Source organism: Acromyrmex echinatior, chromosome 13 (assembly GCF_024713525.1).
Source record: "Acromyrmex echinatior isolate Ae372 chromosome 13, ASM2471352v2, whole genome shotgun sequence".
NCBI classification, from domain to species: domain Eukaryota; kingdom Metazoa; phylum Arthropoda; class Insecta; order Hymenoptera; family Formicidae; genus Acromyrmex; species Acromyrmex echinatior.
Window position 1 is genome coordinate 2,201,178 of NC_141864.1, and position 20,525 is coordinate 2,221,702.

Below are 20,525 nucleotides of genomic sequence, written 5' to 3' on the forward strand. Positions count from 1 at the left end.
TAATTGTGATAAATGTTTTCATTATAAAAAGCTAACTTAATTATAATTAGAGATCATTAAAATATTGTATTATTAAATAATGTTATTTTTAAACCCTTTTTTATTATCTATTACAATAGCGATTCCCATAAAACTTTTATCTATATTTTCCTTATAATTCTTAATATACTTTGAGTATTCTAAAATGTAGTATATTCTCTTTAGAGAAACTCCTATCAATTTTTCCAAAATCTAATTAAATATTAAAAATTTTCACAAAATTAAATTAAGTTACGACGTTCTCAAATAGTGATATCAATGCAAGGTATCCTTTTTTTTTTAAATACCATTAATCTCTAAAATATACAGGGTATCCCGAAATTTTTTTCCAAGCGGTTTTATGTAGAATAAAGCGGACTAATTGAGTCAAAGTGGATTTGAAAAGTCCTCTACCATTTTGCAATTTTCGTAATAATTAACAAGATATTAATTACTAAAAATCGCTGAAAATTGGTTGAAAACATTTTACTCAAGTATTATCAACTTTACAGAAAAGCAACAAGAGACAACAGTTGTTTGTTTTCTTTTAAAGTTATGAGAATTTTTTCAGAATTTTTTCGAAATTTTTTAATATCGTATTTTCTCATGTTGGTAAAAATGGTTGCAAATAAGAAAATATATTAAAAAGATATATTGATAAAAAATTCTGAAAAAGTTCTTAGAGTTTTATGAAAAGAAAATAAACAATTTTTGTCTCTTGCAGTTTTTCTGTAAAGTTGATAATATTTAAAAAAAAAATTATTAAAGACCAATATTCGGTAATTTTTAGTGATTAATATCTTGTTAACTATTGGGAAAATTGCAAAATGATACAGGCTTTTTTAGTTTAGTCCGCTCTATCTAAACAAGAGCGCTTGGCAAAAAATATCGGTACCTGTGTAAAATATTATATACGTAACATCGAATTTGTAACTATCACGTTCTCGATTGCAGCTTAGAACTGACCCAGTTATTGCGCGAGAATCTTGCAGGAGAACTCGCGAACAAAACACTCTATCAAATCCAATTAAGGCGATATGGTGTCGTGGTCCAAGTGCACATTGGGCTTGGTTCGGGGTCGGTACCAGGAGCCGGCACGCAGATCAACGGCACGTGTCATAATGTGTCATTGATGATAGCAACGTAATACAGACATATAGACAAGTACGCTGGCATCGAGTGTTTAAAGGGGAATACAATGGCGCGAAAGTCCTTGCAACAAGCAATGCCCGAGACGCACTTTGTTCCCAATTTGATGGCCAACACTGTCGGCCATAGATTGGCCGTTGACGTCGTTGTCTCTTCGTCCGAATTGACTCCGCCGCGATTAGGTTCCCCTTCAATTCATGACGACGGTCGCGATCGCCAGATTGGATAATGGATGGACGATCCGCCGATTGCCCTAAGTGGACCTGAATCCGATTCCCGGGGTGATACGTCACGCGAGACTGGCACCGGTGTGTTTTTCCGCGCGTTTCCGTCGCTTTTTGGCGACCAGGCCAACGAGGAACCGTTCGAGCGACAGTTTGCACGCGGCTACGCTATCACACAGTCGTTCTCTCGAACTCCTCCCAGAGGAAGTCGCTTCTTCTTTAAGGAGTATCAAGGTCAACCGGCGCGACGGTGATACAGATAATATCCAAGTCGGTTCTTCATAAACCACGATCGCGCTTCGCTGACAGATCATCCTCTGCGTCCCTCAGGCGTGCACGCCTGTCGCGAGGATAACGCCGTAAGCCAGGAATCGATTAAGTAGCGATTTTCCACAACGCGAAATAAATCCCTTCTACGAAGTTTCAGAATACTCCACTCGTGAAATCAGTACAAAATTTTATTAAGATTCTTACGATCTGCAAGGATAAATTGATCTTCTTTTTTTAAACAGTTTTTAAAATTTAGTTTGTTCAAGTCTAAATTTAATTTCTTCAAATTTAAAAAAAAATTGATTAAGCTGTTACTAAAATTAAACGCTTCAATTGAAGCGTCATATTGCTCTATTTTATCACCGATTTATTTTAATTATATCAATTTAGCGATAATCCAAATTTTTAGAATTTAAAATGTTTAATCTAATAATGTATTATTCTTCTCAGTTTAATATATTAATTTTATCAGGATAAGATCTCGTGATATGAGATCTCTCGACTGCTACTGTGGCACTGGATTATTCACAAGACTCCAAACTGATACTGACTCATATCGGATTAACTTCAACGTACAAGTTTTTGTCATATGCAAGTGAATGTTTAAATAACTTTATACTAAACATCAACTATAATTTAGGTTCACTCTGTACCATCATGATGTGGGCAACGTTGCTGTCAGAACTCGTTCTACTGTTGGTGATAACATCTGGTCTTCCTCGAAGCATTAGTGATGTCAAAGTATGGTGCCAATGAATTAAGGAATTATCGTAATCCAACTATCGGAATAAAAAATTGTTCGTTTGATGACAGGGCCGATGGAAGCGCAGTATCGATCTGAACGATGTCTACTACACGAAAATGCGTCAATATAGATTACCGAGTGAAGTTATACCGACCAGTTATCACGTGGATATCAAAATACCTTTCATCGAGAGCAACCAGTTTAACGGTCGTGTTAAGATCAATCTTACCTGGTCCGACACTAGTGATAGAATAACACTGAACGTCCATCCAAATCTTGAGATTTCAGTAGTCGCTGTCAGACTGCTCAAATTACCAGCCGATGAACCGTAAGCAAATAAAACATAAGCATAATTAAGTAACAAGAATTTCATAGTTTAGATAAAACGCTATCTAGTAATTTAATTTTTGTGCAAAGTGAATGCATTTTAACAGTAATTCTTATAACTCTAGTAATAATTTTTATTGTATTCATGTTATAATGATAAGTAGTAAAATATTGTTTTTTATTTTGTCAATAGTTCGTTTTCGTTATAATAAAATCGTAATAGAATCTCATTTTCTGTCATCTTTGTAACAGAATAGGAGACGAATTATATTTCAATATCGCACGAACCGAACGGCAGAATAGGAAATCCTGGTACATCATTTATCTGGAACAAATGTTGAAGAATGGAAGTGCCTGCGAAGTCGATATCACATACTTTGGAAATCTGACGACTAATGAAACTACTGGCCTTTACAAAAGCGCATATATGGATTCCGAAGGTCGAAAACAGTAAGTGCAGCAACAACTGTTTTTGTTTCTTTTCAAAATAAAATTTAAAAATTATGTAAGTTATCAAATGTTTGCTTTGAATTTTTTGCAGAATATCATTAATTTATAACTTATAAAACGTTTAAAACGTTTGTATGATATAAAGAAATTTAAAAAACCTTTCTATAACACAGAAGCTTGTAACGTTGCTGCAACATTTCCAATAATACTGCAATATTGCTGGAATATTGTTGAAATAATTTGTGTTTTACAGGATAGAAAAATTTTTTGTAATTAATGAATTAAAAAACGCTGTGAGAATAGTGATTATAATTCACACTTCCTTCTTATTTTTCAGCCCCTTCATAGCCACTTATTTACAATTAGATAACGCACAGAAAATGTTCCCCTGCATGGACGAACCACCTTATAAAGCCACTTTCAAGCTGAGTGTACTTTATCCTAAGGGTTTAACGGCACGTACAAACACGCCTACAATGTAAGACGTTAATATGGAACCTTTCAATCCCAAAATATTATATTAGCCTAAATTTTGCAAATTTATTGATAATTAATATTACTTTCACATCTTCTGTTTTTTTAAGCTTTGCGCGTGAGTCATCCGACAAAATTGAAGAAGAATTTGCAGAGACACCTCGAATGTCGACGAATCAATTTGCTCTCGTAATATCCGATCTGCAGAACATCGAGCCCACGAAGGAAATTAATGAAATGAATGGAAAAAGACTGCAGGTGAAGGTTTGGGGTCGCAAAGAATTCATGGAGTCATTGCTTAATGTCCCTAACAAAGTTGTGAAAATTATTAACTATTTGCAAGATTATTTTAATACCTCCCTTGGTCTACCGAAATTGGACCTCATGGCGATTCCCATGTACAGCACTTGTAAAGCTTCCGACAATTGGGGTCTCATGTTCTTCAAGTATATAAATATCTATAAAGATAATCTTATATTTGTGCGAAGTAGCACATATAAAATAAATAACTTTCTTCAGGGAAAGCGAACTCAGTAGTTCTCTAGTCTGGACCACTACGAATGAACTTCTCTATCAATGGATCGGTCAATCCGTTACACCGTATCGTCGAAACGATGCACCGGTTAACAAAGCTCTTAATTCGTTCTTAGCATCCATGACGACAATCGATGTAAGCCTGCGATATCTTTCTTTAATTGTAGAGATATATTTTACAATTGTAAATGTTTTTGTAATTACTATGAAATATTATATAACAAATAACAAAAATTAGTATTTTTAATTACTCTATATTAATTTTATTTTGTAATAAAAATTATGATATTATTACTGAGAAATTAATTCTATCTACTTTCAACAGCTCAATCCGAATGAGATGGAAGGAAAATGGCCGATGACAATGTTGTATCCTCTGTATTACGAATTTGCGCAGACAGCACCTTTTTCAAGAGTAGCTGGAATCAGACAAGAAGCTACATGGACTAAAGGTAATTAAAATGAATAATAATAATAATTGAATTAAAATGAACAATAATAATTAAATATTTTTATAAAAAACGATGTGAATTATAATTTACATTACCCCATAAAGTTGACATTCAAGGAAAAAATTTTAATATCAAGTGTATAGTATAAAAAAGCAAATAATTAACAAATAACTATATATTAATTGAGTACATAATTTAAATAAAAGAATAATCACAAACAAATAATTACGCATATGTAATTTTTTTAACGATATAGTGTAAGTTTATTAATAAAAATTAATTATCTCACCTTTTGGGTTTTATAGCCGAGTTAGTTTTCCGAATGCTTAATTACACTCTTGGGCGCGACCTATTCCAAAGAAGCGTGAGGAATTTCTTCCATCAGCAATCGAAAGAGTAGTAATTGCCTCCATCAATTAGTTGGGAAGCAGAGAGAGATTCTAATCTCCAACAATTTAACGTTTTTACGTAAAAGCAAACTTCCGTTTTTCTGCATATACAGAAGTAAATGAAGCTTTTAAGTTTTAAATGTAAATTTGTAAGCAATTAAAGATTTTTTTCAAAGCAATTGAAATTTTTTTCAAATTATTTTTGTTACGCACTGCTTCCCAACTATTTTTCTCGATAATATTGATCACAGATTTTATATATCGCAAAATATCGTGCCTTTTATGCTTAGAGATCGCAGAACCTTCTTCGCCAACGATATCTTCACTTATCTGAACGATGTGGCGAACGAGACGAACAATCTGCCACCAGGCCTGACCATCAACGGCATCGCTGCCTCGTGGATTAATCGAGACAGAGTGCCGTTGGTCACGGTCATACGCGATTACGAAACTGGAAAAATTAATCTCACTCAGGTAAGCTGGACAAAAGCGTTATTTCCTGCAAGGACGCGCGATGCGGGAAGGCACAGATGCGATTTTCTCACAGATAAAACAATAGAAATGACCACGCATGTGTTATTTAGACATGGTTAAAGCATTCCTCTTGTCAGCGGAAATTATATTTACTGACGAGAATTGACAATAATACTAATTCTATTACGCTAAACGTTTTCGATAAATGAAAATAATAAAGAAATTATTAAATGCTTCATTATTTATTTAAGAAATTTAAAAATAAAGTAAAAATACGTTATTTAAAAGGCAAAAGAGTAAAGATCTAATTTCGATAAAAATATTAACATACATATATATTATTTTAAACAATATAAAATATCATTGCGTGATAAATATCAATTGAATTAATTGTAAAATGCGCCGTTACATCCAGAACAAACATACAATTTTCCGCGAGCAGAGAAACATTAATATCAATTCATGAAGAAATATTTGCATAATGGATTGTATTACGTAGATTACTCCGAAAGTTTCCGCAAAATCATATACAAACGTATAAATAATTTCTGAAATTGGCTTTATTGTTTCTCAAAATACTCGTTGCAATAAATACACTTTTCCTTTCAATAAAGTCAATTGTCAAAGCATTTTGTCCATCTTTCTGGAGGCGCCTTATATATCAGATTTTCGAACACTTCCATACCATCTGGCACGTCTGGCATTCCATTACCGCATCTGGCACGTGTATAAAATTGGCCCCGCACTTTTCAAATTTTGTAATTTTTTTAATTGCGTTGTGTTGTGCTACGTTTGTGCCGACTTGTGCCGCAAATCGCAGCTCAATAACATGAAGCGTTTTCTAAAAAAAATTCAATTTGTTATATTAATATATAGGAATGAAAAACTTCAAACTTCAGTAATTTGCGAACTCCAGTAATTACGGTGTGAGATAATCGAATTCTGCGAGTTATGCTGAATTATGCTACTCAAGATCTATGAAGCACGCGCATAAAAAGTTGAGATTAGCTTAAGGCTCGGTAAAAATTTTTGAAAAAAGTGTGGGAGTAAATGAAAAATTTTTGAATTTTTTTCAGTTGTACCGAATTGTACTACGATAGTACATCAACTTTTTCTTATGGCAAAATTTCTTCAAACCAACAGGTTTCACAGTATCGTCAAAGTTATGAATCAATCGTTAGGATTTTTTAGAAACGAAAAACTTCAAACTTATGTAACTTGCGAATAGTGTGAGATAATCGAATTCTACGAATTGTGCTACTCAAGATCTACGGATCTACATTTTTATAAAATTCGTTTTCATTCGGGTTCTTATCAATAAAAAATATAAATCGAAATTACATAAATAACGCAAATTCCAAGTTGATGATTCCCGACAATTTAGTTCGTTCTTCTTTATCCAAGTGCCAAATTAGCTATGTAATGAATAGCCCAATGATCAAAAATATTAACTTATACAATAATAATATAATTACTTGCATAAAATAAAACCGACGTCAGGATGCGTCAAAATCCGGACAAATCGAACAATTTCTTTAAATAAAATGTTTTTAATGAAAAATTAAATATTACAAAAAATCCTTTTACATGGCACTTGGGGGATCCCTGCAGAATACAATTATTCGATATATCCCCCATTAGTTTGAATGATGGCCTCTATTCTCAGTCTGAAGCGTTCGCACACATGCTATAACGTAGCACTGTCCATGCCAACGAATGCTGCCTCAAGCGATCCTTAATGACATCACATTGGGATGCCGAGACTTGCTTGTAATCCTTTTAATTACGCTCCATAAGTAGTAATCTAAAGGATTTAAATCTGGGCTGTTGGGAGGCCAGAATGGGAGCCGAGATGAGCAACTCGGCTTGTCCTAACAGCCTCAGGAAGCATCTGTCGTATCTTTAATGTGTACGATTTGTATCAAAGGTCCTCCTTGGCAATTCGACGCATTGTTAGCTCGCTTACACCAACGATCGACGATAATTTTCGCAATGATTACTCTGGGTCATCCGAAATCAGCGTTTGAGTCCTTTCAATACTACGAGGATTCTCGCGATGCGTTCTTTCAAGTGACTCTTCCTCGCTGGCATACTGGAACCTTCGTTAGACTGTTCTAAAGCCGTATATTTTGCCACAACGTCATAAACGGTTGATCTCGGGTATCCAAAGAACTGAATTATTTCCATTGTTGAGCGCCCAGCGCGAAGACCGGAGTATAATCGAAGATCCGATGATCGTGGCTCTTCGATTATACTCTGCACTTGGTTTCAATATCGCAGTATTTTGAGAATATGACTGTATACTAGAAGTATTAGACTTTTTCGGACGCCAACAACAATCTCTGGCGGAGGCACAATATAGCGGAAAATTTAAATTGAAATTTGTCTGGATTTTGATAACGCACTCTGTAGGTACATTGCGTCACTAAGTAGAATCACATCGTTCAACAGATTATCAGATTTGCTGTGTAGTCATTCAAAAGAAACACGAAAACGAAAAATTAGAGAATTATTAAAATCATTTGTCTGAATTTTAATTATGTCAACTTACATGTAAGCGTTTTCTCGCAACTTGACGTAAAGTTTTGTAATGTCGACAGTCAGAGATACAATGAGATCAAAATAATAAAGTCATGTAATTATTGAAATAAAAATAAAAATAAGAACAAAAAAGAGTAAAATCAACGTCACAATTCCGTAAACAAATTCATGTATAGTGTCTAAAGAATACGTATCATTCTGTAAATTCAAACTCTGTTTCTGGTGCTTTATATGGATCGCTTCCGAAATCAGTCTTTTATTAAGTACGAGTACCTTTTCCTTGTCTAATATCCGATATTTTCCCAATCAAAATCATGTTGATAATTAATTCTCTGTTCTGTTATTACGGAATGCTGTGTAGTGTTCCAATTTATGTGATTTCTATGTTTATTTATGCGTGTCTTCAAATATCCTGTTTGGCCCATATACGATGTTTCACAATCTCGACAATCAATTTTATATACAACGTCTGTGTAAGATAGCTTGGGACAAACATCTTTATGATCTCTGATGAATACCCTAAGATTATTAATCCCTTTATATGCCATGTGTATTAAAGAGTCTCTTTTAAAAAATTTTTTGATCTTTTCTGATAGAAATGGTATAAATGAGATTGTAAGAAACTTGCAATTAATTTTATCTTCATTATTGTTCGTTGTCTTACCCATAGGTGTATTATCATTTTATTGTTTAAATTTTTTTGACAACCTGTTTGATTTCAGAGAATGAGTTTCCATAACAGTGGTTATCTATTGTTTAAAAGAATTTTAATTATTAATTCAAAATTCTCTTAATGGTAAATAGGATGGGACAAAGAAAGAATTCTATCAATTAAACCAACGATTGTTCCCACTTTTTGGTATAAAGGATGTTTAGAAAAATAATTTAGATAACGACCAGAAAAAGTAGGTTTGTGGTACCAATTCTGAATAAGAGAATTTCCTTTTTTAATTAAGCTGACAAGAAAATCTAACTTGTCCTCATCTATTTCAATTGTAAATTTTAATCTGGAATGGAATGAATTAAAGGTGTTCACCAGCGTATCAATATGTGACGCATCATATGCTAACGCAATGTCATTAACATACCTCACATAAAAGAATGGTGAAAGTCTCTGTAATGCTTTCATTTCAAGATCTTGCATAGCAATATCCGACACAATGGGTGATAATGGTGAACCCATCAGAACACCAAAAGTCTGTTTATAAAATTTGTCATTGAAACTAAAAATTGTTGAATTAAGAACTAATTCCAACGCTTTAATTCCCTTTTGGGAATATTTTTCTTTCAATGAGATGCCATCTTCTCGTATATTTTATTCGTTTCATTCACACGAAAATAAAGAATTTTCTGTGCATCCGAACAGCTGATGTAGGTTTTGATGGGTTTTTTTACATTTTTCACTGATAGACTCTTTCGAGCCTCATTTTATATATTTGTTTATCTATTTGCAGAATTCGATTATCTCACACCGTTCGTAAATTATTGGAGTTTGAAGTTTTTCGTTCCTATATATTAATATAGGCTAGGTTTTTTTTTAACGCATGTTATTGAACTGCAATTTGCGACTCAAACAATGCAATTTAAAAAATTACAAAATTCGAAAAATGCGGGGCCAACTTCACACATTGGTATATTAAACTTCAAACGCATTTTATCCTTAATGTATGGAAACAGAAAGAAATTACAAGGTGCCAGATCGGATTATAAGATGGATGAGTCACATTAATTGTGGATAGTCTAAGTTAGTAGATCGAAAACTAAGTTGTTTCCTCTGCATTGAATGACGATGCATTGTCTTGATACAAGATGATGCGCAATCTTGGCCGATTTTGATAAATTTTTTTCAAATACAATCGGCAGGTAAATTGTTGTGTACACTCAGCATTAATCGTATGACGATTTTTAAGCGCGATATACACAATAGGACTAGTTTTCCTAAAAAACGATGCAATCATTTTCTTCCCACTTCTGTCGCGATTCACTTTTGTTGGATGCGACTCCTTTGAGAACATTGACACACTCGATTATCGCTTACTTTCCGATTTATAGCAATAAATCCATGATTCGTCACTTATTACAATGTTATACATTGCTCTGGATCGACTGTGACCATATTGTTTGAGCATTTCTTTGCACCATTTGATGCGTCTTTTTTTTGGGGCCTTCGCGGTATCCAACAAACACACAGTTTTTTTCTGACGCCAAGATAATCATGTAAGATTATTTTGATTTGTTATACATAGGGATGCTTTTATTTCTCTGTAAGTTACATTTCATTTACTGATTACCAGTGACATACTTGGCACTCTGATATCAGTGATTATCCACTGATTCATATTTAAAAAGCCCATCTATATGCGCGATATTCCAGAGATATTTTGAGATAACAAAATTACATCAGGTGTGATGTTACTGAAATATCCAAATATCCATCTTTTATCACATCTCAATTATAATATTATACTTTAAAATCAATGTTATATTACACTTGAAATATAATAAAAGACGCTTGAAATATGATTTGGATATTGTTAGTTAGTGATACGTATCACAATAACGCAATTTTTTTTCAAAATATCGCTAGAATATTGTACATAACTATGCTATGTAGCATATAACACGCAGAAATCCTGAATGTGTCCTGTGAATCTCCAGGATGACATCCTCGCACAATTATTTAATATGTATACTTCCGACGCTCAATTTTTTAATTTTTTACATTCAATTTTAAAAAATTTATCGTTTAACTATAATTAACAACGACATTGAAAATGTACAGCACAGCTTATACTTATAAGAAACTTATAGCAACATTGCTGCAACAATGCAGCAATAATATATTTCAACGTTGCATATTGCAATACAATGTTGCAGGGACTTCTTTTTACAATATTATTTCAGTAATGTTGCAGCAATATTTTAAAAATATTTCCAGCAAGAGACAAATGGACACAAGAGTCATCCTTGTTCGATAATCAGTAAGAAACAAAAACAGAATGATTCTTATGTTGATTTGTGCTTCTGCTGGAAAGCTCCTAGTAAAATCAAGGATTAATATATTTAATGCATTACTGACATATACGTTACGCATATGAAAATATCGATTAGAAGAAGACTCAATTCTACATTTAATTCATATACGAGTTTTGTTCCATAAAAATATAAAATATATATCAAATTTTTAATTATTTGAATATTTAGATCATTAAATCTTTTGAATAGCAGAACTTTATACTTTTTTAGATTTACGATTATAAATTGCCTTTATATATTTATACATACGATTATAAAATGCCTTTATATAGATATATATACTACAATTTTTGCTGTACTTATTTTTTTTAATCCATATTTCTTAAAGTTTTTGTTACTTTATTTTACACTTAATTATTTACATAAATATTGGTAAATGAAAAAATAATAATATATGAAAATTTTAATTTAAATCTTTCCTAGAATAAAAAGAAGATAAAAGAACATCTTATTGTATATTCTTAAATAACACTTATAAATAAGTAACACTTTATTTGTGCTTTTAGAAAGTCTATTTGAGAGATATACCACCGCAATCTACAGCGAAAGTATCCTATCAGTGGGACATTCCGATCGTGATGCAGGCACAAAATAAATTGAATTTTCACAACACTAAACCGACTGTGTGGCTAAAAAAAGAAAATGTACCGAAAAATTACACTATCTCGGACATTACCGACAAAGATAACTTCATTATTGTGAATCCCGAAGAAATCGGTAGGTGGATATTCGAACAATATTTTCAATAGAAAACCATTGTAATTATTTCTAAGCAAATTACAATATTAATGATTTTAATTAAAATAGTTTGATTTCTCTTTAATTATATTATATTTTACATTTTTATACCAACATTTGATTTTTTTTAATGTATATCTTGTAAATGTTAAATATTTTCAAATGGTTAGAAAAAATTTGCATCAACTAAATGAAGATATTTATAGATATCATGTGCTGAAAGCGTACAAATTCATTTTTCCTTTTTAGTAATTAATCTTTAGTATTCACATCATAATTTTTTGGTTCCTACTATACACGATAATCGTTCATATTCTATAATTTCATCGCATTTACACATATAAATTAAAAATTATTAAGTGATTATTAAGTGATTCTTACGTATATTATTCTTACATATATTATGACTTTAACATCTTTACAAAATATTTATAAAATTCTGTATTTAAAAAAAAAAGAAAAGAATAAAGGATATTATAAGCTAAGTTCTAAATGCTAGTATTTCAAAGAAGAGAAATGCGCAGAACATGAATAACTCAACCATATTTACTAAGAATTAATAATATTACTTCGCAGGAATGTTCCCGGTAAACTACGATACGTGCAACTGGAGGATGTTGTCGCAATATCTGCAAGGGCCAGATCGTGAGAAAATACCTCCTTTAACCAGAGCAAAACTTCTGCACGATGCATGGAACTTGGCATACGCTGGCGAACTGTGCTTTGGCGTTGCGATGAACATGACTCTCTTCCTCAAGGAAGAAAAGAGCCATGTGGTTTGGGAACCAGTATTCACAATGATTAATCATATCGGTCGGCGCATCGAGGGCTTGGACGTATATTTGAAATTTGAAGTGAGTAGATGTTGCTTTTGATCAATTCATTAAAATTATTAATATTCAATATTAGCATTATAAATGACAAAATTGAATAGATGCAGCTAATATTCGATATTATCGTTAAAATAGAAATTGTAATTGTAATTATAAACTATAGTTGAACTATAGTTTATAATATTTGTAACTATTTTTTCTCTCACAATCAGTATACGTCAGTTTTCTCTCACAATAAAATACGTCATATAGAAAAATTCCGACTTAAATTTCCCAGATAACAACATGTTTTGTTACTATATTGCTAAGTATGCATTGCTAAGCATGTGTTGCTATCAGAATTGCAGCAATTGTCTTCATTTCTTGATGCCTTCATGATATGATAATATTGAGTAGCAACTTGCCAGTAGTTTGCCGGTAACTTTAAAATCGTCATCATCAAAATTCGTACTACTGTCATTATGTTGCCATAATAATATGCAGCATCATGCAATGCTTTTATATTGCCGACAACACAAGATAACATTGATGCAGCTATTTTGCTGTTAAACTGCTGGCATATACATGTTGTTCCTGCATGTTGCTACAATGTCGGTATATTCGAAATCATTGAAGACAAATCTATAGCAAGTTGCCAAAATCATAAGCAATCACAAATTTGTGTGATTTTGCTGAGACACGCTTTGCTATCTAGGTTATTCTTTAATTTGTTATCATCAGATTGTACGTTAATTAACAATTAAATAAAATTTAATTTCAGGCGTATATTCGAAGCTTATTGAAGCCTCTCTACTTGGAACTTGGAGAGAATCCTCAACCTGATGAACCTTCCTGGAAAATCCACATGCGTGGTCTTATGCAGAATTTCCTTTGCCGTGCTGGATATGAACCTTGCGTTATGGAAGCCAGAAATCAATTCAAAAAATGGTTGACTGACGAAGAGCCGGACAAAGGAAATCCGTCAGTATCAGAAATTATAAGAACAAACCACTTATTAAGATAATTTTTTAGTAAATCGAATTATCATGTATAGAAATGACTAATTTTTTTATATAATGAAATTGAAGTACCAAAATTAACGTATGTAAAATTCTACGGTAAGTTAATGATAAAATATCGTCAACTTTAATGCTTAATATCTCGATTTGCGAGCCTAGGCATGACATTTTACTGTCAGATTCTTTCGTTTGCAAAAATGCGATAAATGAGCATAATTTTATTAAAATTAAAGATGAGAGGCGTCTTCTAAATAATTATCCAAGAATTTATGAGTAATAAAATGATAAATATATATAAATAATAACAAGCTTACATATAAAAACATTTTGTGTCATCATTATCTTTAATTAAGAATTTTTTTTTAATGAAATTGCATTCAATTTCATCACCCGAATCTAATACTTCCATGTAAACAATATGGAACGCCATTTTTATCTTTTTATCTAAACTAAAAGTTTTTTATTCCTTGTCTACACGCTTACATTCATCAATTTTGGATTAGTTCAATTCAGTTCAGTTCTAGTGCAGGAACAGAAAGCAAACCTTATACACGTAGTTTTAATATTTAATGTAGATATTTGTAATATAGAAATTATGTAGATATTTGTAATTTTGGGTGAGCTCATCCCAAATTTTCAGCACTTTACTAAAGAACCGCCTTAATTTATTTAAGAAACTTATTTTATACATATACTTATTTAATTGTTTCAATTCAAACATAGCTTAAGTGAAATATTTTTAATTCGTAAGGGACATGTCCCTTTCGAAACATCCATAAAAACCTGGACGCACTAGATGTCTTTAATATCTTCTGAAAGTTAAAAACAAAATTAAAGTAAAACGTATATTGTTCAATGTAAAATTTTCTAACCAATCAATTGATAATATTTAATTTTCAAAAAACGAAATGTTATTTATTCAAAATAGAATGTTAAACAATACCAATTTTTTCAAGTTGATGCTGATGCGAATTCACATCCAGGTGTCACTAATTATGAGTTAATTAAATTAATAAGTATGCATTTTATCAGTAATAACAAAACGTTATTGAACTGGCGAGAATTATGCTTCGCAGGGTCGCCAACAAATTCCTTTGCCCCGTATTCAAATGGGGCACCGACGAAGAATGGGAGTTTGGATTGCAGCGAGTCATAAATTTCCCGAAGACCAGCCTAGCTAGAAAACAGAACGAGCGCACCTATTTATTGAAGACTCTCGCTGGATGTCCGAAGGATGCAAACAAGATCGAAAGGTCAGCATATTCACAAAATTTACAGCTTTGAATAAATTCTATTTCTTACAACATACAGTCAAAAAAACAAAGTGTTTAAATATAATTTTCTCAAAATTCTTGAAGACTATTCTCCACATTCCTAACAAACTTAAAGTTTGTGTTTTGCAATATGAATAAAACATGTAGATCATTTAAAAATTTGAAATGAGTACTGTTTGAATAAAATTAAACCTCGTTAGTACAAGTAAGTTTAATTTCTTTAGTCTGCATATGTACTCATAAGTTCATACGTTCATTTCTTGTATATGTATTCAGCTGCTTTATATATACTATGTCTCAGAAATGGGGTAGGAGTCGCATTGGGGGCGTAGAAAGGATTAAGGGGAACAAAAAATCTATTATTACTAAACTACTATTAAAAATATACTATTTTGAGATATTTCTTGTAGTTTTCAAATTAAAAAATAAAACGTCTAAGCCAATGCGCGGTGAAACCACGTCGCACGAATTTGTAGCACGACTCATTGTATTTAATTCGACAGCGGCGGCGAGCACCAACGGGAAGGATGACGCTTCGTCGCATGGCGATTTTATGTGTTTTGCCGCATCTACACTATCCAAAAATATTATTTTAGCTGAAATATTCCTTACACATTTCTTATCGTTACAAAATAATCTCATAATTAATAATTGCAAATCTGTACATTGCAAATCCAATATTCTTTTAGTTGAAGTTCTTTTATTTTTTTGTTCCTTTAAATCATTAATTACATTATTTTATACTACACTATTAGAAATTTCATAATGAATTTTAAGTAACATGTAATGAAAGTTTGTAATAACTGAAAAGTAATGAATAATATAACTGAAAACTAAGTTACAGTAGTAATATAATGAACGTGTGCACTAAATCTAACGAACGTAGTATAAAAATTAATTTAGGAGTTAATGTAGGTAATATAAGGGATCTGTGACCAAAAATTAATAAACGCTTTAATGAAATGTAAGAAATGTATAATTGAAAAGTAATGATGTGAATGAAATCTAAGTTACAGATTTTTTTAAATATAATATGGGCATTAAATTTGATGAACAGTTTAATGAAAATAAACTAATAGAGGAAAGCCTCCTATTATGAGATAGGTGCCTAATATGAGATAGCGTTTCTGCTAAACTAATAATAGACGCTATCTAATGGTTCCACCATGAATTTATTGTACTTGGATTGAAAATTGTTTAGTAGAAAATTCATTATTAGCTTGTAGTCATTGTAAAAAATGATTAGAATTTGGATATCTTCCAGTTTCATTGAGATGAGCTTTTAAACATTGTTTATTATTTAATAAATAAATATTTGACAATAAATTCTTCATGTAGTAATAGAATAAGATCGTACTAATAGAAAAATACGGGATATGTTGAATTGCTTAATTACAGAAGTTAGATTTGGTGAGCGCAAAACCGTAAGGCGTGAAAATCATAATATGAGATACCCAGGATATTTCTAATATGAAATAACCCATGCTCCCATGTTATAGTGAAAATCATTGCTAAAGTATAAATGTTATTAGTGTACAATAATAAAAAAAAACAACCGAAATGAACGTCGAGTGCCTATTTCTACGAGGCTTGATTTCAACTACCTGAAGATGAGTTCTGGGTATAATGTATCGCATACTCATTTTTCGCGCACCTTGACTGTGTTTGTTTGTATTTAAAAAATATTAGTTTAAATAAGAAATATTAGATTAAACAAAGTTTTTTAGTTGCAATACTGATATACTTTGCGTTTTACTATTGATTTCTCAGGGCATCTTATATTAGGAGCACAATTTTTTGACTTTGTGATTTACTCACTTATTATATTTCTTTAATTTAAAAAAAAAATGAAATTTGAATTAAATTTTATATAACATTATCTTAAAGCTTATTAAATTCTCTTTAAAATGACCTGTTATTTTTTTTAATTCTGCCTATAGACGTCTAGCTTTTATTTAAAATGAATTCAGTATTTCATAATAGGGGCCTTTTCTCTTAATTTTTAATTAGTATTTTTTGAATACACTTAATTTTTCAGTTACTACAAACTTAAATTTCATTAACATATATATAAATAATCTTTTTAGTTACAGAACATTTAAATTTTATTCACTAGTAGATATTAAAGATGAATATATTAGGTGTTGGAATTAATTCGTAGCGTTTTTTAATGAAAGAATGTTATTTATTTCACATGAGCATTAAAAAATACATTAATGAAAGTATTTCCCATCACTTGTAAAACGCTACGAATTAATTCCAACACCTAATATATATAAAAAAAATTTAAGATTGTTTCTAATAGTGTACGATTAAACCTATTAAACGGCAAGAAATATAAAAAAGAATACATTTACAATGTAGCGGTTATCTACGCGAGCTTACTGTAACTCCAAGATCGTGATTCAATTCACGCTTACAACGCTTAAAAATCATTTCATCTTTATTGTTTGTCAAATGTTAAACGAAGATAAATGATGCTCATGAGCGTTGTTAGCATGAATCGGACCATGGACCAAATGAACACGCATTAATATATCATCAATAAATAATACTCCAGCAAAACGTATCATAAAACGACACGATAGCTTCGACAAAATGTGTCTCAAAGAATAAGTAGAAACATTGTATAATAAAGCAAGCGGAAAGGTATCGCGACGATCACTACGCTTTGCGTAGTGCTCTAATTAATTACATTGCTTAACATACTTGATAGTAAAATCTGCGAAGACAAATTTTGAGCAGGGTCTGCTACCAATTTTTGATTGCAAAAAGGCAATAAATTGTACACAGAGTTTGTATTATCTGACATTGTCAGCTAAAATTGCTGTCAGAAGTATGACAAAGTCTGCTAGACATATTATGCCAGCAGATTGGTAACAGAAACCGAATAAAGTCCTACATAACCTGACGGTAGAATTCGAGCAAACTCTGTTCGATTTCTGACTGCCACTAATCTGCTGGTATAGCCCGTTAGCAGGCTTTGTCGACAAATTCATAGGCAAATGCGGACACAGATGCTATAGTTTTGTCAAAACATGATTGAATTTGCTGCAAATTTGATCCCAAATTGCTAACATTTTGCTATCAGGATGATCATATCCTGATTGTGCAAAAACATATTTAATCATGTTAAATAACATGATTTATAGTGATAAGAAATGTGTAAGGAAAATTTCAGCTAAAATAACATTTATAGCGGCCCTAACAGATTATAACTCATAGCACAAGACGTCCTCAGAATCATGTTGACTATATCAGGACATTCTGGGGATAGTCTAAGGATGTCATCTTCGTAGCGTTGTAATTAAAAATTTTTAGTCAAATGCATTACATAAATATTTGTCTGGAGACACTGGTAATTTCTCGGCGCTAAGCTACACGACGTTGCCGTGGCTACTTTACGCGAGCCGGCGAATTGCGCCAGATCGAGATTATCAGATTTCAATAAGGGCTGAACCGATCAAGTTCTAAGCGTTCAATCGACCGCTCGGGATATAATAAAAGTGTTTTTATTTTTTTCTCTAAGTGCTCTACAAGCAGATATATTGCAAAATACGAATCTAAAACTTTTATTTAAAAAAAAATAAGAAACGTTGTCGCTACGGAGTGGGGAAAATGTCCTTTTGAAATTTTTGGCGCAAGATGCAAATGTGGCGCTAGCAATGCATAGTCACATCACACTTGATCAGCGAGCGTTGCAAGCACTGCAATGATTCTACACATTTTACACATTATACACTCTGCAGAGATTACAGTATAAGTTGAAGTTATTGTTACGGTCATGCGATCGCAAAGGAGTTGAATAAGTGCGATTGTGGCTAAACTATATTATATTATATATAATATTAAATTCCGGTTATTGATAAAAATATTTTTAGTCAATGTATTTTCGCATAATTAAATGTCTAGGTTATCCAAATAATATCGAGATTAAGGAACTGTGATCACATTTATACGGTACTTAATCGGATTTAATAACAGTGATGAAAATACATCCAATCGAAACGTTTTCATATAAAAATAAGTAAAAGTTTGATAAAAAAAGTGTCGCTCTGCCTCATGAACCATGATTAGTTATTGAAGTCGATGATTATTCAGGTTAAGAAGTCACAGCGACGAAATATTGCGATGCAAGCATACATTGCAGATACTGAAATAAAATTTTCATTTCTCTTTAGATCTACCGAAATAGCGGCTCGTATTGATTCCGCATCCGCAAATTCCCGTCAATGGGACATAGGAAAATGAATTCCTGCGGATCGGAATCACATAGGTTGCGTTCAGCGGACTGGAGCCAATAAATTTGCGCAAACAGAAAACAGCGGAATCGGCGGAATGAAGCCATGACCTATCATGAACGTTCCGCAGTACTGCATATTCGCAATTATGCATATCCGCAGTTCCGCATCCTATGGGAGCGCATCTCTGATGATGCAGTCCCATGGTGCGGAACGCTCATGATTGTCATCGTGGCTTCATTCAGTCAATTCCGTTCCACTAAAAAATGTGTTTTTCTATGTTCCATGGAGCAGAATTTCCGGAATGCGCAATTAGCGTTGACCAATCACAAGAGCTTTCCCATAGATCACTTTCAATAGATCCACCGGAATAGCGTTTGTCATTGGCTCGCATTGATTGCGCATCTGCAAGTTCCGCTCCAGGGGACATAGGAAACTAAACTCCTGCGAATCGGAAATCACACATACAGGGACATTGTCCTTGTCTTCATTTTGTCTTTATTTTGATTTTGATTTACATTTTCGCCTTTCTGTATGCTATATATACAACATTCGTGTTTTGACCGTATTGATCTTCGTATTTATCTAGAGACTTAATTAATTATTTTCAGAGTTATGTTTAGATTCCATCCGAATGCTACCCAGGTATCACTCCATTCTTTTTATTTACTGAATGTTAAACAAAAATTAGACATAACACTCGGAGAACACCCAAGTGGAAATCCGAACACGCATCAGCATGTTGATTAATCATACGCTTATAGGAGACAGATTCCTCCATTAAACCAGCTTAACGAGGTTAATTTTTATAATGGCAACTTGTCTTTGAATGAATTATGATATAATAATTTCATTTAAGAAAAATTTAAATCATTTGGATTAGAATAGGAAAATCCTTTAATAAAATATTATATATGTATACTTAGATTTCATTGCATAATTATTAAAGATAGTACCATTTGGATTAAGTAAATAATAATAAAGATAGTATCACTTGGGTTTTATTTTGATAGTAGAATTTAACTTGGCACCACAGTTGTTGATATCAAATCTTTTATAGGAATGATACATTAAAGTTAATATTATTTATTTAAATTGGTATTCGAATTAGATGGAATTTAATTTGCGCCAATTTTGTTGATATCAAATCTTTTATACGAATGATACATATTAGAGTAAATAAATAACAAAAGATAGTACCATTTGTTTTTTGATTTGATAGAATTCAACTTAATTAATTAAGATTGTAGCATCTGGATTTTTATTTTTTAATTTAATACATTAATTTTTTTTAAAGTAATAATTTTTTTTAAAGTAATAATTTTTGAGAGAGAATTAAAGTTGCCATTGGGTTAGAA

At 31.9% G+C, this 20,525-nt stretch overlaps 1 protein-coding gene and 1 pseudogene across 4 annotated transcripts in view; one reads left to right on the forward strand and one right to left on the reverse strand.

Moving 5' to 3' along the window:
• Positions 1–1,501: 1,501 nt before the first annotated feature.
• The window catches only part of LOC105147674 (aminopeptidase N), a 33,576-nt gene continuing 14,552 nt past the window's right edge, over positions 1,502–20,525 (forward strand). The window contains exons 1-15 of one of the 4 annotated variants that reach the window (XM_087412302.1): positions 1,502–1,839; positions 2,134–2,233; positions 2,302–2,402; positions 2,475–2,734; positions 2,986–3,183; positions 3,521–3,661; positions 3,768–4,103; positions 4,177–4,327; positions 4,517–4,643; positions 4,949–5,039; positions 5,323–5,506; positions 11,590–11,800; positions 12,398–12,675; positions 13,415–13,614; positions 14,729–14,905. In XM_087412302.1, the coding sequence (XP_087268428.1) occupies positions 2,319–2,402; positions 2,475–2,734; positions 2,986–3,183; positions 3,521–3,661; positions 3,768–4,103; positions 4,177–4,327; positions 4,517–4,643; positions 4,949–5,039; positions 5,323–5,506; positions 11,590–11,800; positions 12,398–12,675; positions 13,415–13,614; positions 14,729–14,905 (2,438 nt within the window). In that variant the 5' untranslated portion in view covers positions 1,502–1,839; positions 2,134–2,233; positions 2,302–2,318. The remainder of the gene's footprint in view (positions 1,840–2,133; positions 2,234–2,301; positions 2,403–2,474; positions 2,735–2,985; positions 3,184–3,520; positions 3,662–3,767; positions 4,104–4,176; positions 4,328–4,516; positions 4,644–4,948; positions 5,040–5,322; positions 5,507–11,589; positions 11,801–12,397; positions 12,676–13,414; positions 13,615–14,728; positions 14,906–20,525) is intronic. The other 3 variants (XM_087412303.1, XM_011058846.2, XM_011058848.2) reach the window with 3 other exon arrangements.
• LOC147907497 (uncharacterized) lies at positions 7,860–11,583 on the reverse strand (annotated as a pseudogene).